This window comes from Gallinula chloropus (genome assembly GCF_964237585.1).
Source record: "Gallinula chloropus genome assembly, chromosome: 9".
In the NCBI taxonomy this organism is placed as follows: domain Eukaryota; kingdom Metazoa; phylum Chordata; class Aves; order Gruiformes; family Rallidae; genus Gallinula; species Gallinula chloropus.
This window is the reverse complement of record NC_140094.1, coordinates 10,920,286-10,948,258: the sequence shown is the minus strand read 5'-3', so window position 1 is coordinate 10,948,258 and position 27,973 is coordinate 10,920,286. Positions and strand designations below refer to the sequence as shown.

General features: G+C 40.8%; 1 protein-coding gene across 1 annotated transcript; it reads left to right on the top strand.

Moving 5' to 3' along the window:
- Positions 1 to 288: 288 nt before the first annotated feature.
- Positions 289 to 27,212, top strand: ABHD17C (abhydrolase domain containing 17C, depalmitoylase; the record flags this gene model as incomplete). Its single annotated transcript, XM_084268174.1, has 3 exons — positions 289 to 824; positions 23,139 to 23,318; positions 26,993 to 27,212. 3 exons carry the CDS (start codon positions 289 to 291, stop codon positions 27,210 to 27,212), a joined length of 936 nt encoding a protein of 311 aa, XP_084124300.1.
- Between the last annotated feature and the right edge of the window lie 761 nt (positions 27,213 to 27,973).

Here is a 27,973-nt window from a genome sequence, read left to right as displayed (position 1 = left end):
AGCGGTAGCTGTGGGGGGTTAAGGGCTGTTTGTGCTTTGCTTGTGTTTTGTGGGGTTGTTTTGGTGGCTTTTTGGTTTTTTTTTTTAGTCTCTCTATAAGCGCCTCTTCAGTCTTTGGAGAGCTGCACTCGTTTTGCTGAACGGTGGTTCCCCCAAGGCGGTAGCTGTGTTTTGGGAGGGCAGCGGGGAGCCGTGCAGGAAGGTGTGCAGGCCGTGTTGGAGGAGAGCTCTGGGTCGGTTCAGTTCGACTTCTTTCCAGTATAGGTTAGTTTTTCTCCGGTGTCTCTGATGCCAGAACAAGGCCCCAGAATGAACGGTTTCTCTCTGGGCGAGCTCTGCTGGCTGTTCTGCTGCCCACCTTGCCCCAGCCGCATCGCTGCCAAGCTGGCCTTCCTGCCCCCAGAGCCCACCTATACTGTGCTGCAGCCCGAGCAGCAGCAGCAGGAGGCTGGGGCGGCAGCCGGGGCAGGGACCCCGACGGGATCGGGCACCTGCAGCCTGCACTTGAGCGAGCGGGCGGACTGGCAGTATTCGCAGCGGGAACTGGATGCTGTGGAAGTGTTCTTCTCCCGCACGGCTCGAGATAACAGGTTGGGCTGCATGTTCGTACGTTGTGCCCCCACTGGCCGGTACACGCTGCTCTTCTCACATGGCAATGCTGTGGACCTGGGCCAGATGTGCAGCTTCTATATTGGCCTTGGCTCCCGCATCAACTGCAACGTCTTCTCTTATGACTACTCTGGCTACGGGGTGAGCACCGGCAAGCCCTCTGAGAAAAACCTGTACGCAGACATTGATGCAGCCTGGCAGGCCCTCAGGACAAGGTAAATGGATACTGGGGACAAGGTATTTCTGTATCTCTGTTTAATCCTAATAAATCCAGTGTCCACACAATTAACCTGCCGAGAGGTGGAGGGGGAAGGGTTTGTAGATGGTTTGAGTTATTTTGATGACCTTACCAGGTGTTCCATCAACAACTGCCTTGAAATCTGGTGGATGGCTTCATCTGTTAAAAGAACCTGTGAGCCTTCATCCTTGGGATCCTTCTAGATTCAGGGTTTCAGACAGCTGCATTATACATCAGCTGTTACTTCACCATTGAAAAGCTCCATCTTGAGCAGGAGACATTGGAGTTGTTGCAGTTTGAGCCTGCAGGGTGCAAACCCCCTTTTGTTCAAGACTTGCCCATTGTTACCTGCACTTAATGGCAACCCTGGTGAGCTATTTGCCTGAATTTGGCAGTAGCCCAGGCTGGTGTTTACCCAGAAAGTGCTGGTGTTCTGTGACACATCTGGGGTTCCACACAAGCTCGTGCAACGTAGATGACTTTCTCTTTTGGTAACCAAACAGCCGTTCTCAAACTGGGTAAGGTAGTGGGGCAGAAAGAAAAAGTGTTGACAGGTGGAAGTAGAGCTGGGGATTCTGCCAGAAGGAGATGCCAAAGTAGGTGGCATCCAAAGAGATGGAGCAATAATGAGAAGACTCTGGCAAGGCAGCATGGCCAGTAGGAACAGGGAACCCTTGGCTTCCAGGAAATGCTGAGCAGAGGTGCTGCCTCTGGCTCCTTGCTAAAACAGCTTGCCATACCTGGGCTTCTGTTGCTGCTTCTGTCCACAGAAACAATGACCATGAGAAACATATCCCCAATGGGGGACCTTCAGAAAGCTTTGTTTGGTGCAGTGTGGCAAGAGAAAAGGACGAGGAACGTTTTCTGTCCTTGCTCTGTGGGTGTGTAGATGAACTTGGCTTATGTGAAATGAGTATTTAATGTCTTAGGGATACGTGCCAGCTTCAAAAATAGTGACAGGAGTTGTTGCTAATTTAGATAATTGGCTTTTCAAGGATCTGTGGATTGGTCAGTTGTGGAGTCCAAACGGCTTTTGACATTGGTCTGCCCAAGTCAGGTTAAGAGCATGGGGGAGAAAGGTGTAGGGGGACATTACCCTTTTGTAGCATGTGCTCTGCCTGGTTGATGAGTAAACCAGATCCTGGGTTCATTTTTCCAGACCTCAAATATATTTTAAAAAAAGTTGTTTGAGTGTAAATCATATGGTTTTGTGTAAAGGGAGTAGTTTTTATATGCTATATGTGGATTAAATTATTAAATGCCACTGTTAAGCATACAAATTATGGAAATAAGGTTTAAGGGAAGAAAAGTGTTGTGTCAAAGCCAAGCCTAGCTAATGTTTGTCCTTCAGTGGCTGTGTTTTTTTTCCTCTGTTTCACTTGATGTTTAATTGATGATACTTTTTCATTAAAGCCTTCTAGAACTCTGAAAAAGTGCTTTCACATCTTCTGGAAGTGCCCCTGTTTGATGGGCACTTTACTACCTGGATCCAGAAGCTAGGTGTTCTTCCACGTCAGTCTCATGAGAAGCCTGACTGGAAGTGATGCGGGCACGTGCCCAGCTTCCACTGAGAGCATTGCATCCCTTCTGTTAAAGTCATGCTGGAGGAAGTTTATAGCTTTACACTGGAATCCTTCCTGTAGTTCATCCAAGATCTAGGTTCCTTTTTGCTCCTTAAATTGAGGGGTTGAAATTGTAAACATGGCGAAGTTGCGAGGTGGCAAAGTCCCACGTTGTAATGCTACAGAGTACTGTTACAGTAGCTGTGTTGTCATTGGTTAGACTTTTTTGGAGCCAAAGGAAAGACTGCAGTGTTTTAGATGCCCAGTAAAGAAATCAGTTATTGCAAAATAAAAGATTAAAAATAGTTAATTGATTCTATTAACTGGTAGCTGTCCTCATAACAGGTGTGAGCCGAAACAATAGTCTTCCTGCTGAGCTGTTCCCTAAGCAGTAGTGTGATATGAACTTTGAGACTGAGCATTTTTTACCTTTTTATTAAGTCCAAGTTGCAATTAGGCAAAATATTCTACTGTAAAAACGTACGTCTGCTTCTTGAGGTAAAATATCCTGTTATACTGTCTCCACTGGTAGCTTCCAAGAATTCGTGTATGCTTTCATTCTTAATGCAAATTCCTAATGCTTGGCCTGTAGTCATATGGTAGTAAACTGTTATGCAAAGTTAAGACTTTAAATAGGTGAGGTTGACTATGCCATCAAAACCATTCAGTCATCTGTGCTAAATTCTGTGGGAAGCTGTTGCTCTTCCAAATCCGGATGTTCCACCTGGCAGAACAAAGGAATCATTTAAATGTTGGAAGTATGGGATTCCTCTTTCTTATTGTTCCTGGGAAGTCCCTCTGATAGTTACTGTGATAAATTAGTATTTGCTGTTTTGAAAGCTGCCTTGAGTAAGGGGCGGAGGGGGGGGGAAGGGTATGGTATGCTTGGACACAACAGATTGCTGCCAAATTTTAGAAATGGTGGTGGGGTTGCTGCGGTTACAGATGTGGCTGCAAATTTTGACAGATTTTTTACAAGGTGATGAAATAAGGTTCTTGGTATCACCTACACATTTAGGTACATAACAAATGGTTATAAAACTATTTTGTGAACCGTAGATGAAAAATAAAATCATCAAGGTTTTCTGTTTGATTTTGGTTATCAGCCTGTCTTTGGAGAATTGGTGTCAACTATTCTCTAGTCTTCTGCTCTTTGTGGAGAGTAACTTATTTTTCTTCATTCTAATTAAATGAACGTCTTTCCTCATGAAGAAAGTGTACTCTTAAGTGGTAACTTTACTAATTATTAAGTTTGAATACAGTCTTTCAGCACCAGTAAAGATGTTGACATATAATTATATTCCCTTGAAATGAGTTTTTATGGATATTCCTTCAGGGGTCTGAACTGTAACATTGGTCGCTCTAGTGATCAGTAATTAATTTGGGCTTTTATATGTATTTACTTGATATTCTTAGTAAGAATCTTCTGTTCCATTGCTCCAGATGATATTTCTTGTGAGTGCTTTATTTTAAGCAGGTTGATCTGGCTTTGTTCTTTTTGTCCCCAAACCAGAACCAGATTGAAGAGAAGATCTCTCAGACTCTTGTCGTCTTTCATGGTCTGTGTGGTTTTAAGTCGGTGTTTTTATTGAGATGTGATTAACTCTTATCCCAGTATCTGATTGAGTCAGTACAACATCTGCACAGAATGACTTGTTGTCGTCCTCCTCCCCCCCTTTCCTCAATTCCACGTGGGAAGGCTGAACTTTCTAACGCTTTTACATTAAGACAATGTACAGTACTTAAAAACAGGATACGTGCTTAGGGTTTGGGTACAGCTCTTAAGCACAAAACCATGACTGCTTTTTTGATTGTGTGCTATTTATATTAAAATAAGTTTCTGTGTTCTCTAAAAATGTGGAGAAGATTTGTGAAGCAATTTTAAATCCCAGTCAAGTGAACAAAGGCACTGCTTCCCCATCCTCTTCTTCTGTAGTAGAGTATCAGAGGAGAACCTATTGGTTGATATTTTGGGTATAGAGGTGTAGCAAATGTGCTTAATAAATGGCATAGGAAAGTTGTTCGTGTTGTGCTTAATGAAACATAGCTCGGTGTTTATTCATAGTGCACAATATAAGCTAGAATCTCCTATTTATCTCTTTATCAGGCTTTCTATTGAAGCTTGATAAATCATAGATCTTATTGCACATGTTTTGAGAATGAGGGATTTAAATATTACATCTGAGTTTCTCTTTAAGTCTGTAGGAGAGCACTGGTTCACTTCAATGTTTCATAAAGCTTCTTTGTTGATCTGGCACAATGAAAAGAATTGGAAGGTGGGATGGTATAGTAAAGTGTGAGGGTTTTCGGTCAATGGCCAGGGGATAGTTTAAAATGTTTAGTTTTTTAAGCTTTTTATTCCTGAAATCTAAGCTTTAACAACACCCCAAACCTTTTATTTTATAGAAACTTTATTACTTGTGGTGCTGATTATCAGTCTGTTCTCATTGCTGTTTCCTTTGCAGAAGTTGGTGGAACAGTGTTGTGGTTTTCATTTGGGTAAAATTAGGGAACAGCGCTAATTGGATTAGACTAGAGTGATAACTAATCTTCTGAGGTCGTGTCAGTTTAGTTCGACTCCATCCTGATTTGCTGAAGTAGTTCCAGCTCCCTAGGTGAATAATAGCTTTGGGGTCTTTTCATCTTGGTTTATCAAAATAGTTTATTTTCTCTGGAACGGAATCTTCTTTCGCTGGCACGGTCTAACCCGAGTCCTTCCAACTGAACACTTAGAGGCCTTAATGAAAAGTTACCAACTCAGTTCCTGACACAGCCAAAGGCAGGGCTTGGCACAGTCACTATAAATAGTCCTGCAGTAATAGGGTTCCTCTTCTTCCTGCTGCGTCACCTGGAAGACTCTTCTGCCATTGACTTTGTTAGGCTGTTGCCCACTTCCAGATTTTGTAATAATATCAATACACTGTTGAACTTACTCTACCTGCTGTGGTTAGTACTTCAATAAAAAAAACTGTATAGAGCATTGCTTAGAAGTAAAAGGATACAGAATAGCCTCTTGTGTGCAGTGAGCAGTGTAGTTTGGACGGTGAATGTCCCAGGGACACATACCAACGACTGTTTACAACAGGTGCTCTGATGTTTAAAGTTATTCAGAATGTTTGCTGAGCTTTGGTGTTGTGTTACATAGTTTAGTCACTGAAGTAAAAGTAGTTTTGTTAAATATTTCCCCATTTCTATCAGGACTGCAAGATAAAAGCTTGTTTTTTGAAAACAAAACAAAAACTCCAAACCAAAAAAGAGCATATTTTTTCACTGTTAAGAATCTTTTGCAACTGGTGCTATTTGGGAAGGAAAATGAGCTGCCAAAGAGCATTTGGCTAACAATACTTGTTGTCCTGGGTGTAGATAGTCCTGAAATGCAGGTGCCTGAACTGGACATGTTGGTTTACCCTGCTGTACCAGGTTGTAGGACCTGGTTCTCAACATCATCAGAGCCTCGAACACAAAAGGCTTCTAGAGGACTGTGCTGTTAAATCCTGCACGCTGAAGTAACTACAGGTTTCTGCCTGCTTTTAGTGCTGTTAAATTGCATGAAGTTTACAAGAAAAGGTGAGCTTTTTGCCTTTCTCTCTCTGGCTGGAGAAGTGCATTACCTTTTGAGACCCAGCTGACGGTTTTCACTAGGTGGCTCTGACCTGTGCCTGTTGTTGGTAGCACTTAGATTTGTTCCATCTGTTCTTAACAGATGAGTATGAGCTAGAGTGTGTAAACTGTGGTGGTTTTGCTCTGAAGTCAGGGGTCAGTCTTCAGTCTATTGCAACCTCAAAACCAAAAAATCCCTCCAAAACTCAACCTTTATCCTTTGTTACTCTGCTATTTTGGGGTGTTTGTAAGTGCTGGGCTAAGATGTTCACAAGTAATTAGCTAGCATAATAAGTAAAAAGAGAAAAAAAAAAAAAAACATCCAATTATAAATTCTGTCCAGGCCTGTGGGTACCTGTGGGTATAGGTGGAGAACACTTCAAGCTATACAAGTGGGTTATCTGCCAGCAACTGGTTTTGTGAGGAAAACTGGCACTTGAGCAAATGGATATTTATATTCCCATGTTGAATCAAGGAAACAGGTTCTTTTCAGCTTTCTGGGTGGTTTTTTTGATCCTGAGATGCTTCCTCCCATGGAGATAGACTAGTACAAAGGCAGTGTCTAACTTCTGTAGCACGTGTCTGAATTTCATATTCAGGGCAATGTCATTATAGTAACTTTTAAAGCCTGCCCTGAAAACACTTCTAAGCAAAATACCAAGAAATTACTCTGAATTGCATTCTCTGTTGGCTTTCAAGACAGCAAGCAGTCCCAAAGTTATGTAGCACTAATGAATTAAATGAACAAATAACAACCTTTTTTCATAAAGCTGGTAATAAATTTAATGAATAACCAATGTTCACTTTTGCTGTTTTCTCCCCAGTATGAATCAATTACAAGGCTGTATTGGAGGCAGTTGAAGTAAATCATAAAATAAGCTGTGAATATTACAGAATCATAGGGGTTGGGAGGAACCTCCAGAGGTCATTGAGTCCAACCCCCCTGCCAAAGCAGGTTCCCTAGGACATGTTGCACATGTGTTGTACCTAACCCACTTGTGTGCATACAGCCTTGCTTTTGCCAGTGAGCCCCTAGAAGGGCAGGAATCTCTCCCTGCTGATGTGGGGATAGTTTCAGTTGCCACTCCACTTCAGAGTTGAAGGCACTTGTGTTTTCTTGAATACAGGAAAGGTGCATCTTAACAAATTTTGATTACTGGTAGCTCTTAAGTGTATCTTAATGCTAGTTCCAATAGATATGGATTGGAAATAGAAATAATGAAGCATTTTTTTTGTCTAGCTCTAAAAACTTGGGTTTGTATGGCTCAAAATGCAGTAGGTAGACGAAGCTCGTGTATCTGAGTCGGTGGATAGTGGGTAGTTGAGATCGCTGGAGACTGGAACTTGTGAGTCGAGTTAGCAGAGTCTGTGACCCATTCGCTACCGTTTCATCTTGAGTGTCCTCTCCAGTTTTTAGAGGAATGACTTAGGCTGAGCATGCAAGACCAGTGTGATGACAGCTGATGAGGAAGCTGAATTTCAGTCCTGCTCTCATTCTGAGTGTTTTGTTGGGAAAGGCTTTTTAAAGTGTTAGGTTTTGTGAGCAGGGGAAGTGTGTAAACCCAGGCAGCTCCTTATGAACCCGGAAGAATAAAGGTGTTTTTAATAGAAGGCCAAGAATGCCAAATGGGGTGAATAATGTCTGAGGAACATCTTTGTGTTCTTTAGTCCGAAAGTTAATCTGAGAAAAATGGGTTATTGTGGCATGCTTGCTTGTGAAGCTGTGTGCTACCTGTAAAGCAAAGGTGAGAATGTAGGCCAGTTGTATAACAACAGTGTTATGCTGGCATTATCTGTAGCCATGTCTTTATTCCTTTTTCTTAAACCCTGTGTTACCTTTACAGAACAAAGGGTCTCCTATTGGCGTCAAACATTGTAATTGGATTTAGTGACCACGAGACAAAATAACACAAAGACACAAAATTGTGCTGAAGGGTAGGATCAGGCTCAGTGCTCCTGGTGAGCACATGCACATCTTTGGGAAAATCCCTATTGTCACAAAATACAACTGTAACATCTCAGCTTTCAAAAAGGGGAATTCCATGTGGGTTCACAAATGAAGAATGATGTTGATGTGGTAGCTGAGGTTTTAAGTTAGTAACCTTGCCTCAGAGTCCAGAGGGAAACATTTAAATTAGAGATAATCTCAAATTATTGCCTGTTTTTCTTGTATTGCAAACCTGTTAGAAAATCATTGTGTATGCTTTTCCTGACAGTGATATTATTTATTGGTAAAGTATCTTGAAATTCTATCTAGGTACACATTATGAGATGAAAATGCTTTGGTTTTTTATCTGTTAATTTGAAGTTAATTTTTGTTTTGGACATCCTTTTAGGAAGATCTGTGTTACTGTGCCTGATTAAAAAGTCCGGCTTATATATAGAAATGTTACTTTAAGAACTTTGGTGAGCCTTGTTTATCAGCCAAGGCACGCTGCTGAAACAAGCTGCATACATCAGTGTCTGGCAAATAACCCTTCTCAAGGCATGCAGTGTCAGCTAGTAGCTCAGAGACTTTTTTTTTTTTACAGGATGCTGCCAAATTTCTGAAGATCCCAGTGTGTTAGACCAGTTAAATTTAACTTTGTGACATGGCATGGCCACTTTTTTCTGTGTGCAGCAAATGAACAGCTATGGAGTAACAGATAATGAGACCCAACAAGTCTGAGAGGACAGACCAGCATGTTTCTCTGGGAAAGCACACTCTAAATAGTATGGCTTGAAATGTTTCTCTTTTAATAAGGTTGTTCAGAAAGGGTTTGCTCAGATTCCAGATCTTTCTGGACATTACTTCTCTCTGCTGAGTTCTAGTTAGGTTTGCTTTGGATGCTGTCATAGAACTTTAAAGTGTTCAATGCAAAACCAGCTATGGTGGGGTTTTTTTTTCAGTGTACTGATTAACTATGATAATGTTCGGATTATTTTATCATTATTCCATGAGTCTTAATGGCTGTTTATAGAAATTGAGCAAGATACTTTGTCTTAACTATTGCACTGTACAGTAAATTGCAAGCCTTAATAGTATGTAAAATAAGAGAAGCCAACCCTAATAGAGGGTAGACTTCTGTTGTGTGTTGCAGCCAAAGTGGTGTGTGGACCCACCTAGGCTTTAAGGAAATATTGAGTAATGAACTTGCTGCCTTAAGCATTGGACTGGTGGCTTTGTACAGTTCTTAATCTTTGTCCCATCCCTGTGTAGTCTTCCCCAACAGCTGATGAGTTTAAGTAGGTTGTTGACTGTGTGTCAGCCTGGGAAAAGAGGCCATGGAGATGGTCTTGGTTTGGAACCATGCTATCTGGGGCAGATTTACAGAAGTCCTCTTCCGTGTGCTGTTTGCTCTTTATAGCTTTGTTTCTCACAGAAGTGTGTGTTACTTTGTGCTTTTTTTTAATTGCTATTGAGGTAGCTAAATTGATACAATGTTTATTTTAGAGGTGTTCCCTGGACAATTCTTGCCTTCAGGCAGCTGGTCAGGAGCCAGTCAGTCTCCTCCTTGCCGGTGACTGGAATGTACCTCAACTTGCATATTAGGTCGTGTTACATACTGTCTTAATGATATATTTTTGTTGTTCCCTACTGTAAAAAACCTCATCTGTTTGTCCAGTATAGCATGATTTTCAATGTGTGTTAACAATGCTACAGAAAAAGTTAGTGTGATACAGTCTGGTGTGAGCATTTTATCAAGTTCAGCTGACTGTAGAAGCACCAGTTGTTGAAAGAGGTGGGGTAGTGCTTCAGCTACAATTTTGCTATTTTTATGCATACTAGTTTATGAACATGTAACCTTTGCCTCCAGACTGGTTAATAATTACAGTGTGACTTAGCATACATTACAGGCATCTGCTTCTGATGCAAGAAGCACCCTTTCACTAGTCAGTACAGTAGTTTAAGATACCAAGTGGTGTTTTATCATCAAGCCTTACCAGTATACCTATAAGGTTTTGACTTCTGCAGAATCTCTGCCAGCGTCCAAACTTCTATTTCTCTGCTACAGAAACCCTCTGGCCTCTCCCATGAGCTCTTGTTAATTATTCATGTAATGTGATGTTCACTTCTAAAGCCTCCTGTGTATAAAGCCAGTTCTTTATCCCTTTCTTGAAATTTGTACTAAGAATCAAGCTGATAATACAGAAACTACTATCTGTGAAGGAATACAGGCACAAATGTAGTTGTCTTTTAAAAGAGAAATCATTGCAATTTGTATTTGATTTAACAAAGATGACAGAATATTGAATATGACTCGGATCTGAATTCTTAATGTAAAAGATAAGATTGTCATAAATACTCAGTGTTCGCCCAGTTTTGTAGAGGATGAGTGGGATTTAACATCTCCTTGGTTTATTGAGCTCTTTTCTATCCTTTAGTATTCTGCTGAGGCCAAGCTGGTGCCAAATATACCACCATTGCAAACTGGATGCCCTTCTGTCAAAGCTCATCTCAGTTCTGTGGACCATTTTGCATAGAGCATTGAACAGACACTATTGATATAAATAAGACCTGGCACCTTCCAATTATTTCAGGAAATCACCTTTTCCATCCAGAAATCTGTTCTAATAATGTTTGTAATGAGGAACACTGAACCTAAGGATCTTGGGTGTTTTCTGAGCTGGGTGTAGTTCTAAGCTTGTTGCATTGCAGCAGCAGGAGAAACTGAACCAAAAATTACTAGTCTCTTTTGTTGGACATTCACAGCCATTTCCTATTATTTTTTATTATGAAGTGAGAGTTAATTTGGAATAAAGGAAGCAATGTTAGCTTAAACTTAGTTAATTTTATTACTGGGATTTTGAGGGGGAGAGGAGGGATTTGATTTAGCAAACACAGCTTGTCATTTGAGACTTTGGTTTTCTTCCACTATTCCCAGTGCTTCTGGGCAATAATCTAGAGCTAGGTTCTTTACTGTTCTTCAGCACAGAACTCATCAGACTTACTCTTTAAATACTTTTTCCTAAATTTCCATTAAATATTTCTATTTTGCCTCTGTCTTGGAAGCTTTGTTGTACTAGGAGAAAGGGAAACGCTATTCACTTGTAAAATGTGACCATGTGGAGAGCTGAATATGAAAAACGTGTGTTGGGTGAGAACTCAGCAGTAGCTTGCAGCTAAAGGTGCATGTGTCATGAAGTGGTGAACTGCAGGAAAACCTGGGTAGCCAAAATACTACTATCCAGACTGGCATTTGGCCATAATTGTCGACATTAATACACCTATTTTATCCAGGCACTGCACTGTTATCTGCTATTTCGAAAATAGAAACCCCAGCAGCACAAGACTTCTTTATGCTGTGCTGGTTTACTGGTAGGCAGTTAAGTGCCGGTGTGGCACGTACTGGAATCACTAATGGTTTTTTCCTGTATAACCAGTTGTTCTCTGGTGATACTGCAGTCAAGCAAGGAACCTGCTTGTTTGCCAAGGACGGCATCACACATAGAGGCAAATAGGATGCTGAGTAACATCAGGAAGCTGCTTCTCTTTTCCCTCTTATTTTTGCTTTCTTAATTTCCTAAGATGCATCTGCAGCTCAGTTTCTACCTTTAGCATCAGCTGAAATAATGCACTTAAGTGATTGCATTAACAGTTGTCCTTGATCCACTGGTAGGTACTTTTGCTGCTTGTGGAGTAGCTAATAGTCAATTCATAAGCATCCTTTTTTAGAGAGGAAAAAAAACTGACTAGCGAGACATTTTTCACCATAAAGGCTCCAGAAGCCTTTGGCCCTGTTAGCTGGGTATGTTGGCAGAAAATAAAGTGTGCAAGCATGCAGTTTGACCATCATTAATATGTCTTGATTTGCACAGTCTGGGCAAACAATGTGTTTTACCACATAAAAGCTCAGACCACTCCAAATAAGATAGCTAGGTAAGCTGAACAAGTACATATGACCTGGTTTCAGGAGTGAATTTTCTGATGTGAGTTCAGGAAAATTGTGAGAAAGTTCTTTTCTAAATGCACAGAAGGTACTATTCTTGTGTCTTTGATTAACATTTGCAACTTTCAAATAAATAAAATTTACAGGTACTTAATGGTTTTGCATATAATTAAATGCAAACATTTGCTTCTGTAATAAATTACTTTTTTTGTACTATGATATCATGTTCCTGAAGAGCATAAGGCAGGTTTCATGAGCGCTTCAACTGGACAGATGGAACAAATTCAACAAATTTCATTGTTCAGAGTTCTAAGTAGTATTTACCAGGAGGAGGGATTTAGTCCTTAGGTTTGTGATGATAAAGGCTTTGGCTAGGAAATGTGATTTTTAAGCTCTGAACCAGTTATCTGTGGTCTGCTGCTTTAGAACATCTGGTGCTGTTAATCCTGATGATTGCTATGTATTTTTTTAATCATCTTAGCTTTATATTGACTGTTACTAAGGCCTGAACATTCAATGTGTGAACAGTTCATTAAAGAAACATGCGAGAGGAAAACAAAGTGTGAAACAGTGCAGGCTTAAATATCAGCTCGATAATGTACAGATCCTGTGCAGCATCACATCTTTTAATCCTGGTAGAGTCAAGTCTGCCCATCTTTGAGTGACAGGAATGGAAGAACTTGAGGACACCTAGGAAGAGAGGAGGTGATGAGTCTGATTTTAAAAGTGCCGATATAAAAATGGCAGAGAGAAAAAACCGAACACTGACATTTTCTTGCTTCAGAAAGATGCTAGAAAATCTTTTCTAGTAATAGATTGCTTTCATGAAATGACTGTCATCTTCCATTTGGCAGTTAGCACTCTTGGTATTTGTTAGAATATTTAATGAATCTAGCTGAAAATGGATAATTGAGAGAAGACAGGAGAGACTCATCAAGAGGGTAGTGCTCCTCTGCGAGGCTGTGAGTTTGCCACTTCTGTGAAAGCAGATGCTTAAGTGCATACAGATTCACACTGTAATAAAGCTCCGTGTTTGGAGCAATTACAAAATCAGTATGTGCTTTCTCCACTTATCTGGGGGTGAGGGGAAAATAGAGGTTACAGTGTCACTTACCCAAGTAGGATTTATTTCTATTTATGATTCATAAGACATGTCTATGCATAGGAAGTGCTGATTGGTTTGGGTTTTAAATATAAAGAAAATACTGCCTCTCTTCCTTAAATCTGTGGAAATAGTTAGAGTAACTCAGAAACATGAAATATTTCCAGAGAATTAGAGGACTATCCAAGCAGGATGTGTGGTCTCCTGGATAACAAAGTTCATGACACTTCCTCTCTGCTTCTGCATGGAGCCCTTCAGTGCTTAAGAGATATTGTATATCTTTTTGAGAGAAGCCCCATCTTATTAAATAACTTTTTTTTTTCTCTTCTACAGTGCTTCAGCATATTAATGTAAGTATATAAGGGAAAGAAATCCTACTGCCAGCTGAGTCATCTTCATATAATGCTGTCTGATAAAATATTCATATACTGGGGACAGATGCATTCATCTGCAGTCAGTTCTTTTAAGAATATTAGGCCAGTTCACTGGTACTGATCACTTTTCTGTGAGGACCATCTCTCCTATTATTCTTGTTCTCCATCATGCCTTTGTGCTCTCACACCCCCTCTGTCAGAGGCTCTCAAATCACAGCCAGAGCTATGCTGATGCCTCTGGATGAGAAGAAATTATGTATCCAGTGTGTCTGCTTGCATATTGCGTGGCCTTACACATTCCAGCTCCCATATAATCCTCTCGGACTCTGGCTGGTGGGAAGGATTGCATCCAGATTTCCAGGGATCTTTGAAGAATAGTGTGACAGTGTCTTTCATTTTGTCTGCTGTAATAGGATTTTGGATCCAAGCACCTGCAGTTTGTTGAGACTGTTCAGCTTTTTCTTTGTTCTCCTACATTAGCATTGTGGGGATAATACCTGGATTTCTTTTATCACCCTGTTTTCTGGATATGGTTATGAATGTCTGTAAGTGACATATGAAAAATGCTGTATCGATGCCACATTTTGCATTGAATGGTTTGCAAGCTCTAGCAAAGAACTGCAACAAACCCGGTCATTTAGTGCTGTTAATCTTTGCAAATGAGAGGCTCTTTGTAAAGCCTGGAGATGAAATAGCTTTAACTTAGAGATTGAAGCCTAAATAAAATGGCAACTAATAGGTGAAAGAGAACGCAAAAGGAAGGCAAGAAAGGAAAAAACAAAACCCCATCAACACTAGCCAACCAAAAAACCACAGACCAAGTTAAGTAGTTTCCTTTTAATTCAGGGGTGGGACTAGTTATTGGAGTACTTCCATGTCTGAGCTATGTAGGTATCAGTCTCTGAGCAGTTTGCCTTGAATTTGTTTTCATCTAGCTTTCCTGATGTTAGTCTCTAAAGGATTAATTCAAGCTCAGTAAAGAATTTAATTCTTCTAGAGCATCTAGGCAAGTGCCTTCAGCAGAATTTAGGTGTACTTTTGCTTTAAGATCCTTGGATTGAGAGTACCCTTTTTGGTAAGCCACAGTGTATATGGCTAGTCCTCTGCACAAGCCTTCAAGTGTGAAATTGCAGGTGAGCTTGGCAGTTTGGGGTTACTCTTGTTTCCTTATATGCTTATACAGCCATAAATGTATTTTTAGAAACTACTGCATGCTATGTTTAAAGAAAATAAAACTGGTGCTGCCTCTTTATCTTGACTGTTCTGGTTTGCGCACTTTGGGAATTACTCTCTGCTTTCTGAGCAGCTGAGCTGTACCTGCCAAAGGCTTCAACCTTTGGAGATGGGTGGAGCAGGCAGCAGGTCTGGTCAAAAGGCACTGTGCTCCTTGGGTAAGGAATCCCAACTCATGAGTCAGAGGCTTCGGTCCTGTGTAGGTGCAGCTCATGGCAATTAGTGCTGTGGCAGGACAGCCGTTAACTGTCTCATGGTGCTGTAGTTATGTAGAGGTAAGGGAAATACATCAGAAAGCTAATTTGATGTGAAGAGGAATTGAGATAAGGACGGTGCTCAAGATTAAAATCTCAGAGGTGCTCCAATACAAAGATGGAAGTACTCAAAGAATAATACAGTGGTCCTGAACAGAAGTTCTTCAAGAACTGTTGGAGAGCAGCAAGGTTGCTTCCTCCAGGCTTGTAAACCCTCCATCTCCCAGCGCCGAGCCAGGGATGGTGAGGAAGGCTAGGTGATGGGCTTGGGAGGTAAGCCAGAATGTACTGGCTCACCCTGAGCTCTCAGTTTTGGGAAGAAGGCAAAGCTTTCCAGCTTGGGAGTAACTGGGATCTTAGAAACAGCTATGAAAGCACAAAATGTGTGGGAATGCATAACCAGTGTTAATATTTGCACTGAGTTGGTTTTTTTTTAACACTTCCTAGGGAATCAGAGGAGACTTTTTTCCCCAAGCACCGTCTCTGTGTTAGTTGACACATACTTGTTCTATCTGAAGTATTTATATAAAAGATCCTGTGTTTAGCTACATGGATATCCTCATATCTTTCTTGTTGTTCTTAACAGCCTCTAGGGGAGTACAATTTTAGGGAGTAGCTTATTTCTTTCAGCTTTTGAGTATAGGATATCCAAAGTGAAAGTGCAGGCTCTTTGTAACAGTAAAGGGGTTGTCAAAATTTTAATGTCATGTTGTGAGGAGTATGCTTATCTGTCTTAGCTTTGCTGTATTGTAAAACGTAGAGTACGATGTGTACAGCTGAAATATAAACACCATGGAAGGATAGAGATGAGATAGAAGCTGGGGGTGAAGATAATGGATTCCTCACTCTTAACAGTTACTATAGAGTGAGCTTCTCTGTGAAAGTAACAGAATTTTCTCTGCTGTCTTAGTTTATTTAAACGTACCTCTGAGACTGGCTATATAGATTTTGTACACTGGTTACAGTAAAGAGTATATAATAGAATGTAGCTGACTGAGTTTTTGTGAATTATTGATGCTGTGGTCAATAAAGACAGTTCTTAGTGGCCAGTAAAGGTTTCCTGCCTTTGATAAATACAGCTTAAGACTTCTATATTCTATGTTTATTTGCTACAGAGCATCTTAATTAAATGCAAAATATTTTGTTAAAGTTAACTCCAGTACTCTGTTGTTAAGATAACTGGAGTTAGAGATGCATTTTGGTATGCCATTTACCTGTTGTGTCTTGGGACTAAGTGGTGTAAGTCAAGATTGCACTAAGAAAGCACTTTGGGAGAAGTGAGAAACTGAAGAGTAGAGAGCACGTGCGCCTTCAAAACCTTGGGATGCAGGGCTGGCTTCAGCATTCTAGCTGATTGCTGAGGTTGCTGAAGCAAAGACAGTTAGGGAGTAGTGGGGATTACCTTTTAGTATACCTGTGTGTTTATTTCCACTGTTACTGCCTTCTTGTTTCCTTCTACAGTGGGCTTGGATTGCATTTGCTCCTATGATTAGAGAGATGAAAATAACCCCCCAGCATTTAAGGGGCTTTATTTAGGACTTCTAGGGAAGGTGCTGCCTTCTCATTGCATGAATGCACGCTAAGCATTGAAATGTTATTCACCTTTTGCCATCAAGTAGGGGAATGAGAAAGGTGGGGGCTCACATGGGAGTCCCAGTTACCTCATTTCTTGGTGGTGTTGGGTGTCCTACACAAATCTCTCTTCGCTGGTCAGTGGCCTTCTTGCTACCTTTCACTTGATGTGAAAGAATTAATGATTGTAGGGGTAAAATTACTCTGTTTGGGCATGCCCAAACTTCCTGCTTAAACTTCAACACAAGGCTAATGAAAACTCTCATTCCCTGCTATCTAAGGGGAAAATAAAACTGAACCCATGGACCTTCAGTCATGCAGAAGCAACTGTTCTGAATCTGTTTGCTGTTCATATGTACAAATGTTAGTTCATGTGGTAGGCAAATGAGCAACCTAACGTAAGCCAAACACCAAAATTTTATATTCTGGGTTATTGTGGTGGTGAAATGTTGTGCTGTAAATACAGGTGAGTTCTCAGTGCAAGAGAACAAAGGAGGTTTTATACTTTGTAGCTCATATAAAAAAAAATTATGTGCAAGCACAGATTGCCAGTTTTCTGCCCCTTCTGGTTTTTGTATCATAATGCTTTGCTACTGTTCAGCTAGCTTGGGAGAGACTTCTTCCAGAATACAAATTCACAGAAGTCTTCTATCCCTGGCTAATGATGCATGCTATCATTTTTTTTTATACTCTTATGGTTCTCTTTATTTCTGAAAAATGCTTGAAAAATTACAATGGATAGATACAGTCTGATTGCAGTTGTCAAAGGATGTCTGCTGTGAGATCGTTAACTGCAAAAGGTTTTGAGGATAAAGCCTGTTTTGTAGAGGATGGAGGACAGACTGCAGGCTGGACCAGCTACCTGCCGGCTGGCTTATCTGTGCCACAGCCAGGCTGGCGGTGAGGTGGGGGTGAGTTGGCTTGAAAATGCCTGGTACAGGCCGAGCATGTGGGAGTGCTGCTGTGGGGCAGCATGGCATCCTCTGACAAAATGGGTCTTGAAGGGGGAGAGGGAACTCCCTTGTAACGATGAAGCTGGGGGAAGAAAGGAAGGGAATGGATTTGCTGTTCAGGAGGGCTTGGTTTTGCTCAGAGCCCTGAGTGGTTTTACTTTAAGGAAGATGCTTCCCGCTTTGAGACATGACATCTTCAGGAGTCTGTTTTAAGGCAGATGAACACAAGGTAATTTAAAGTTGTATTTGAAAAACAAGCAATTTTTTTAGTGGGGCTAGTAATTTTTTAAAATATATCCAAAAAGACACCCAACCTCCACCTCAAAGCCACTCTGTATATTAGTATAATTCAGGTAAAGTATAATTACATTACAGTTTGTACTGGCTAATACCATAAAATAACCTTCCTTTACCTACCCTGGTGGTTCAGAGCAGGCTTGAAGTGGCTTCGCTGCTGAGCAGTGTCATGGCTGCTTGAGCTCACCAGTGATATTTAATATCCTTGTTAAGACTGGGTTGAACTTTGAGCACAGTTCTCAAGATTTGATAACAGATCGCTGATTATCACAAGACAGTAATCAAGAAGCAGTTGTAGTGATTCATGCTTCAGTATAATTAAGTTACTGCAGTGCAAATGATCACCCTGTGAAGTGCCTGGAAGTTGCTTCCACTTGATGCATTTATTTCTATGAAAACAAGACCTGGTACATCACTGTATTAGCACTGCAGTCACATAGTCCAGCAAGCCTGTGGTATTGTGATATTTTCAATAATGAACTTCCAAAATAACCTTTAAGAGAGCATTTTCAGGAGTCAAAAGGTTTGTTCTGTAACTCTGGTATTAGTCTATACTGATTGGCACTGGGTTTTCTCCCAAACATAACCAAATGACTGTCTGCTGTGGCAGCAGAATAATAGCAATATAAAACTCTGGCAGATTCCTTGACTAAATTTCTCTGGCAGCCATTGAAATTATTTTGAGTGTGAACACATTTGTGGCATTACTTGTCTGCTCCTGTGACAGTGTGCTGGGATATATGCCAAAAAAAATTGTCTTTTTCTTTAGCTTCATAATCCAAAGTCCTGTGCAAACCAGACTTGGCTCTTACTACAGTTAAAATGTGAAGTCAAAGAGCCTGCCTTACCTGAACCTGGGTCCTGTGGTACTGGTAGATTTGGGCAGGAAGGAGGTAGAGCAGGGAGAAGACACCGTATAATTTAAAGACTCAGTGTCAGTATCTATTGTGCTTGGTTAAACAGTGAAGAATTATAGACCTGTTTGGAAAGTGAAGTGAGAAACTGGCACAGGGACTCTCATTGTGTGCCAGGGTTTCCTGTGAATCTTGAAATAATTCTGATTTTTCCTCATTTGACAGTTGGTGTTATGGTTATCACTAAAAATCTTTAATCTAATGCCTTGCTCTCAATTTAGTGTTGGTGTTTAGGCTGAAAGTCTACTGTGATTTCTGTGGCATTTTAGCTGATGTGCTGGAGTGGTACTTGCTGAAGCACGATCTAAAACGCGGTGTTTTGTTCTCATACTGCAAATTATTTGCTGTAATCCAAACATAAAGGTCCTGCAACATAAATTCCTGTTCATGCAATCTGCACGTGGGGTTTTTAATTTGATTGGGGATTTTTGTTTGTCCTTTCTACCCACAAAATTAGCTCTTTAGATTTGTACCAGATTAAATAACCACTTATTTCTGAAAATGTAGGTGCATGTCCTCTGGAAGAGTATAACAGAGAGTATAATGGAAAAACCTGTCTGTGTTTCTTAGCAAACAATCTAAGTTTCTCTGAACTACAAAGTATAGAGATAATGCATCTTGAAAAGATAACAAATAGTAAGTTGTGGCAAATGGGTTTGTGTAAGCAGGAAGAAACAGGCTTGAAGAGCAGCCTATGAGCACATGCATGTTCTAGTAAAAAATAGTCTGGAAGTTGCTATTTCCTCCACATGTGGCATGATTTCTGTTCCAGATGTATGCTGGGTTTTCTTTGTGTCTTGAAAACGAATTATTTCATGGTGATGTTTCCCTTGGGAGAGGGGTGCACAGTTTCAATTCTGTCCTCTTGCAAGAGTGCACGAGCTAGTTGTTTTTCCTGGCTGTTTCTCTTTATCTGCTGTGTTGTAAGGAAGAATGTTACAAAGCACTAAATTAAAGAGTTACTTTAATTTAGGAGTCGTTAAAGAGTAGGTCTTGACAGCATTATGAAATAAGGTTTGTATAGTCAAAACACTCTGCCTAGATAGCTACTGTGGCTATTTTTGAAAACTGATTTGTTGCTCTATGCTGTCCAGTTTAGGTAAGGCATATTGGGGCATAAAACTTCCAAAACTGAAAATATAAGGTGTAATTAACTTCACCAATTCGGTAAGCCTGAAAAAAGACCTGGCCTCATTAATGAAATTGTATTTAAGACCTTTGAGGATTGGCACAGATGCTGTAACATTGGCTGTGTGACATGTCTGGAGCCCTGCAGCAGCGTTCCACTCAGGCTTCAACTGAGAAAGTAGAGGGTAAAAATAGTACAGTAAACTTTCCATCTCTATCACTCAGAGCTGAAGCCTGGGTGGAGGGGAGGGAGTCGGTACTTCTGCTCATAATTAAAGATGTTTTATAATAATACATAGTTTGTACATAGTGCTGTCAGCCAGAAAGCTTTAAGTACTTCAGAGGCAGTTGATACCATCATCTGTGTTATGTGAGAAAACTGCTGAGGGCCACGGCCCCAGCCACAACTACCCAGCCAAGCCAACTGAAGTAACCAGGTCCCATCCTCCTTCGCTGTACTCGCTGTCAGAGATACTCCCGCTCTCCTCCATCCCACTGAGCTGCTGGTGTGCCTGAGGTCTTGTTACTCTGTGCAGGAGGAAGTAGGGATGTGGGTACATAACAGCCAACTTCTGTGTACATAGTTCATGTTAGCATGAGGAGACCAGACTCGCTGGTAAGCCTAGTTTGTTTAAAGTGAGGGAGTAACACAGAAGGAAAAAAACCAGCTCAACAAACTGTTAGTGTTAACTGTGGAGTGTGCTGGTGCCTTAGTGAGCCCTGTGGGTAGCTGTATGCTTTTGAAGATAGCTGGGTTTTTTCTGCACACGTAAGAAATGTAATCCAGATAATCTCCTCGTGCGTTATCAAGAGTAGACATGGGCGGAGAACTTTGCCACCTGGTAAGTGTTTGTTGGTAGGGGAAGTAGAGATGCTGACGTCATTTTAAATGGCTGTAGCTTTGCACTTCTCAGTAATTGACTTCCCTTAGGGGAAGAAGCACGTCTGCCTCTTTTTCCTTCATTTCCCACCTCCCTTGTCAAACAGCGTTTGCCCATGTAGCTGTTTGTATTGCTTCTTCCTTCGTGCTCGTTTTGAATTCTCCGGTGGGCTCGGTAGGAGCAGCACAGGAGCATGCCCATAAATTTAACTCGGGTCTCCCGCGCTGTTGGATGGAGCTCTGTTTCCACAGAGACCAAAGCTCGTGTGTTTTGTAAAGATATTTTTAGGAGCTGCTGTTTAGCTGGTGGAAGGACTTTCTTCCTTAGTAGGAGAGCCGACTGTAGCAGGATTCCTCTTTTCTCAGAGGCTTTTGCCTTTTTATATCGCATTCTCTCCTTTTTCCTATGACACTTAGTTTCCCTTTCATTTGCCACCTTCTTACCCATGTCTGCTCTTCCTCTCCCGACGTTTCACTTTCGGTGTCGCTGTTCCTGTTGCACAAGAATCTAATACCACAGGGAGTAAGGAAGGGGCCCAGTCTTGGCTTAAATCATGCTGTACTTTAAAGATGGAAATCCCCAGGTCCTTTTGTACCTCAGCTGAGCAGTGCTTGCTGGGTCACTAGCTGTGTAGTGTTCATGAAGTTTCAGAGTATCATGGAGCCGAGCTCTGCCCTTCAGCTCAGAGAACCTCATCTCTTGTCAGTTATTCATGGACCTTGCTTATGAGTTATCATCTGTCCTTTGGACTTGCAATAAATAAATTTTACATGTAGCTGTTTCTGCTGATGTTTGCAGTGAGCGTGGTGTCTTGCCTTCTGATTAATGGTCTAATGGTGAAGGCTTAAAAAGATAACTGTTATGGTAACTCTTCTGTCTTGGAAAGTCCATGAAGAAAAGGCTTTGCCCCAAGATCCTGTTAACATGCATAACCGAGTCAGCTAGGCTGTATTTACTGTGTGCTGGACTATTTCTAACAGTAAGGGATAAAACTGTCCCCTAAAAGGGCTTCACAACATCTCTTTAAAAACATCAGGCCATGGCTGTGGTGACAGACCACCAACGAGAGCTGCTGCTTGGTTACCAAGAGGATAAAATTTTACTCTAGGGAGATATTTTTATACAGTTGCTTATTCATATTACAGTGGATGCCAAAAGCACCCTTATGCTCAGCAGTATAGAAATACCAAGAAAATTCCAGTTTCACTGAGGCTGCTTCTAGTCTAGTTTTACTTCATCATAAAACCATGCAATCTTGACAGCCTGTAGTTGGACAATTAATACTAAATTATTCTTCCATTGTAATTTTCTCTTTTGCAAAAGTACTCTCCGGGCTTGTCGTGTACCTCACTATCAGCTTGGCAAGGAAGTTGAAACCTTCTAAGTGTACTTTGGGTGTAGCCTAAACTGTAGGTTTTGATTTTTCATTGTAACAGCAGTGCAGCAGGATTGTAGATGGTGTAGACTGGCAAAAAGACATGTTCTGCACAAATAACTTTCTATTAGAAATGTGTTCTTTTCTGCACTTGGGTTTTTTTTTCTGTTCTAGGGAACCTGCCTTGGCAGGGGGGTTGGACTCAATCTCTTGAGGTCCCTTCCAACCCCTACAATTCTGTGATTCTTGATGCAGCTTGCAATAGGAAGCAGTTATACAGGGAAATCTTGTGGGTATATAGTTTATAATTAACTGACAGCTTTGATTTGCAGCTTTCCTAACAAGTTGTTGTAACCCAGTACTTTTGTACTCTACAGTTCTTCCTAGCCACTGTCACCTCCTCTTGTGCCCCTTACCAAATTCCTTTGTATTTTGTGTGCTTTAGGTAAAAATTCAGTTAGTATCATCCTCAACTTTTTTCAGCTGTGAAACAGCAGACAAGCTAGGCCAGCTCTGTAGACTGGGAGCCATCCAAGACTCTACAAAACCTGATTTTTATAGAATTGCATTATCATTATAGTTAGAAAATAAACCTGACCATGTTTAAACTGGAAAAGGAAAAAGGAACAATATAAACTGATCAGAAATGGAAATAATGAACAGTTATCCTCCCAAATTCTTCCCTTCTTTGGTGTCTTTAGCTACACCAATGAGACAGTTTGTTCCAGCTGCATGGAAAGAAAGGTGGGCAGAGGAGTAACTGTCTTGTTTAATGGTGAAAGGGTTGTTAGTCTCCAGAATGCTTAATTTAAATTCCTGAGAGTGACCTGAGAGTTTAACTTACGATTTGCCATGCTTTGGAGTGAAAGATACGAGGTCCTTCATGAAGATGGTGAAGATTACCACAGTGGCACTCTTCCTTTGAGGATAGCTCTCTTCAGCCTGTGTCATATTTTGGTTATTTGCTTTACTGGACTGTTCTGAAGTTTAGACTTTGTAAATTCATGTCTCCTAGGAATAGATTGTAAAGAACTAAGATGGGTAGGAGGGCTGCTTTGGCTTTCACCCTCCTTCTCCTTCTGTTTATCTGGTTTAGTTTTTGCCTTTGTGATGCAAAATGTGTTGTGTCTTTGCAGCTGGTTTTGTTTTTTAAAGGGATGTTTCTTTTCTCTACAGGTATGGTGTTAGTCCTGAGAACATTATTCTGTATGGCCAGAGTATTGGTACTGTCCCTACAGTAGACCTGGCATCTCGGTACGAGTGTGCAGCAGTAATCCTTCATTCTCCCTTGATGTCTGGATTACGGGTAGCTTTTCCTGACACAAGGAAAACCTATTGCTTCGATGCTTTCCCAAGGTACGTATAAACATTGTTCTGTACTCAACATGCACTCTGGGTGTTTAAAAGGGATGAGTTGTGTAAATTTCCAGGGAACTTTATTGAAGATGTATGCACGACTTCTAAATGCAAGCAGAGATTTGCCATGTAAGAAACAGGCTGATGTCAGTCTCAAACTGCCATGATAGTCTGCTCAATGAAGGGAAAAGTCTTAGCATTTATAACTCATTTGGGTTTTTTTCCTCCTGGTTTTATGTGTTATGGGATGCTAGTATCAGAACTCTTATGCTATCGAGTTTGGAGCAGTAGTTTAACAACTGATAATTAACTAGTAAGTCCTTCAGGCTAGTGATCAACAAATTAGTAACTCTACACTCTTAACATCTCAATCAGCTTTGATTTGGAAGGCAGTGTGATACAGAGAAATGGATGTGGTGTTTAAGCTGATTGTGACAATACTGCTATAGTTTTACCAGATCAGAGAAAAAGGTCTAAATAATTGCTGGTTTTAAAGGCAGAAAACAAGAGCAGGCTAGAAGTAGTGTGTTAGATTGGTGTGGTTCGATTTTCAGTTTTGGCTCTGCATAATCTTGAAGGAATGCATTTAGTTTTTGTGAAGAACCAAAAGTGTCTTTGGTTCTTGAAAGTAAAAGCACTTTTGCATCTTTCGAATGCTGTGCACATAAAATTGGTGAAGATACTGAGAGTTGTATTTGTTCCTCTCTAATGGAGATCATGTAAGGTCCTACTGTCTCTGTCCAAACTAAAGTAATTTACTGACCTCCTTTTGAAAGATTCTGAGCTTGTTTTAAGAAGCTGTGGAATATTTTATGCACAGAAAGCTACATACAGCTGGTTTAAAGATAAAACAGTTGACTTTATAGCCTAGTGTTGCTTTTGTAAAGCAATTGCAAAAGACTAAATTAGAGTATCCAAATATTTGGGAATAGCAGATGTTCAAGGAATCTTTTAAAACTTATCTTTTGACCCAGTTTAAATTACAGGAGAATGAGAGGGAAAGCCAGTCTCTTTACAGCAATGTATATAGACCTTGGTGGGGTGGGTGTGTGGGGGCAGGCACAGATGAAAAGCTAAGTGGTTGTGGAAGGGAGAAGACAAAGCAGAGACTCACTGAAGTTTTGTGCATACTTGGCTGTGCTTCAGGAGGTCATGTTTGCAGTAAGTGTAGTAGGGGGTATTCATAGCATTTGTTATGTTTGTTTTATTTTGGTTACAACAGATTAGAAGATGGGGGAGGCTGTAGAAATCTGTATGCCAAACCAGCCAGAAATAATAGTGGCCAAGTGACCAAGTAGCAGTAGCTCTCACAGGCTCTATGTGCAGTCCCCATGTTGAGGATTCTTTCCAATAAGTTACTGATAAAGTAATTAAATTGTTAAAGGTGCAATCAGAATTTGAGACACATGTACTGTGACTCATTCCTCATCTTCAAACCTTAACTCCAGTATTTACAAATGCCTCTGCTGGAGGGGGAAAAAAACCCAAAGCATTAAAAATAGCTCTTGATTACAAAAGTAACAGCGATTAGCTGCTATCAGCTGAATAAAATCACAGTTTAAAAGAGGGGGCGGGGGGGGTAACAGTGACATTAGATGCACTGTAGCACTCAAATATTTGGTTCTTGCCCTGCTGAGCTGTTCATTGCTGTCAGTCTGACTTCATTTGTACTGTAAGCAGTGAAAATAAACAGCAGTGTGCTTCTATGAATGTGTGCAGCTCAACTGTCTGCCTTCACGGCGGGACACAAATAGTTCTGTGTGCACCTACAGCGAGTCGCTGTTACGTGCGTGTTGTGTTGGGGCTCTGCGAGAACTCGCTCTCTCCATTTTTCTAGCTGCAGAGTGGTATGGCTAAGAATACTAACTAAATGTAATGTGCAGCTTAAATACTGCCTTATGAGCCGCTGAGTTGGCAATGGGATGCTTTCCAGTTTTCTGCCAAATACAAATATTACCCAGCTTAATGGCCTGTGAATGTGCATGGAAAAAAATGGTTTCGTTGTCCGACTGCTGAAATGAATGGGGGTTCCTGCAGTGAGAGCTTGACTCGAGCCACTGAAATGTATATATAAACATCTCTGTAGCTGACATGTCTGCCACATCGTGGAACTCAGGGACAAGACCCTTCGTGGCTTAATGTGCTATATAAACAGTAGTATTTAATTATAAAGTATTTACACTTGGCCATGATATTAATTTTGGTGTGAAAATTGTGGAGAAAAAAACCTCTGCATTATTCTGATGTCTTGTTTATGTTCCTGAGATATTTTTCTGTATTCACCATAGTTGCACAGAACTCAAGTTCCAGGCAGGAAAAGTGAAATAGGCTGCATTTTAATTTTAAGTAACACTTTTCCTCTTTAAATGACATGAAGCCTTTTTCTCTTTTTTTTGAGAAGTATTGAGGCAGAGACAGAAATGTGTTTATACTCAGCTGTTTACTGGAATACCAATGGTGGTTTTCTAGAATGCTAAATGCTGAGAATTATATGCGTGAGGTTTCATGCTTCAGTCTACATCTTAATTTTTAATTAACTTTGTATTTTCATAAAGCTTATTTCAACCTGTTTTAATTCGGTGTATGCTGGCACCAGTATTTTATAATAATTTTAAACAGTCTTGATCACTTTTGTAAAATCACTAGTCTTACTAAAATTGCTCACTTGCCTGTTCTTCAGGAGCAGGAAAATCCAAACACTATTTCTTTACGCTACCTCTAATAGGCTTGTCCTTCTGTCAAATCTAATATTGCTGATATTAATTCTTCTGCCCACTTCATCCCATAATCTGCATAATGTCCTGAGCCAGTTCCTCCATTTGTTGGTGTAAGTGGAGCTGGTGAGAACCTGGGAGTCTGTTGCCTCTCTGTGCCTGTGCTCTCCTTTGGAATTACTGCTGGCTGCCAGTGAGCAGCAGTGGTCTGGCAGCAAAAGGTGATGCCTACATGAAGGCAGTCGGAGAAAGCAGCTGTTTGCCACTCTGAAGTACATGTGCTACCTGTATGCTTTGAATTGGAGTTTTTCTGGCTGGAACTCGTAGGTGCCAAGGTGGCTTTTGTCGCTCTTCCCTTTCCTCTGAACCCATTTTCCTGTGGGAAGTAGCCAGTAGCTGTATCAGTCTGCTAAATGTAGTAGGAATAAAAGAGGAAAAAAGCAATACTACTTGAAGGCCACTTTGCAGAAGCAGGTAGTTGTGTGACATCAAATCCTGTGTTTCTTCTGGTTTGCAGTTAAGTATCCATGTGACTGCAGCGTAGTTAATTAGTTCCTAATCTGTTAAATTGGCAGGTGAGAATGTGTAATGTGAGGAAAGTGAGTAATGAATGGCAGCATGTCCCATGGAACCTTTTGTGCCTCAGTGGATTTTGTGATATACTCATTAATGTTTGAGGGGGGTCATGCTAAACATTAGCTTGTGAGCTGCCCGTTTGAGCTACTTGTTATGAGAACTGGTGGGGTGGTGGTGATGGCAGGGTAGCCCCCAAATTACATGTGTGTTTTGGGAGTGAGCCTTGTTCCCTGTCTCTTGGGCACAATTCCCACTCCTTACAGCCATGTAAAACCACACAGGGGTAACCGGATCGCGTGTCGACACCTTAAGCTTGCTTTCTTTAATGGTGCAAAAGTTAAAGCCCCAGCCTGAGCTATGTTATCTTTCTCTTCCATCCCCCAGCATTGACAAGATATCTAAAGTAACCTCCCCTGTGTTGGTGATCCATGGTACCGAAGATGAGGTAATCGATTTCTCCCACGGCCTGGCCATGTACGAGCGATGTCCACGAGCAGTAGAGCCCCTCTGGGTGGAAGGGGCTGGGCATAATGACATAGAGCTTTATGCACAGTACTTGGAGAGACTAAAACAGTTCATATCTCATGAACTTCCCAACTCCTGAAGAAGCCTACCTGATTTTACCTCAGTTACTGTGAACGGAAGAAATTACCTGGTTTTGCACATGCTTTAACTGGATAGCTGTAATAGCTTTATACTATGAAGAAATACCCTGTCTTTAGGGTGTTCTAATCAAACATCTGATGAAATTTGTCTTTTATATCTGGAAATTATTCTACTAATGCACACAAATATGGTCAACTACTGTAATTCCAACAATTTTTAGCTTCGTTGCCCTGAAGGAAGTGGGAATACTAGCTGCTTATGGGGACACTTTTTACCTAGTGCTGTATTAATCGAAGATCAGTTTTTCTCTGTCTCACTTCAGATCATTTATAATTGTGTCCTACAAAGACTTCTTTTCCCCGGTGTTCTCGGTGTGGAGAACACAACTGTTATGAGCTACAGCTTGTTCTGAACAATCGGTCCTGGGTTCAATCTAAGGGAGTACCTTCTCTGTAAAGTTTCTAGCTGTGGTATTGTAACTGGCAAGTTATTGTGATGAAGTTCCCCCTCCTCCCTTCTAGTGTTCTTTTGTTAACTTACTGATCTTCCCGAGTAAATTATTTAAATATACTTTTTTCCTGAAAATAAACAAACTACTATATGGGGCTAAACTCTGTAACAACCTCTCCATTACCTGTATAAACATAACTGGAATATTCTTAAAGGAACTAGGGACAAAATTGCTTTTGTTTAAAAATAAATGTGTAAATTTACTACTAGAAAACTCATTTTAATATTCAGATGGTCTGAATAATAGCC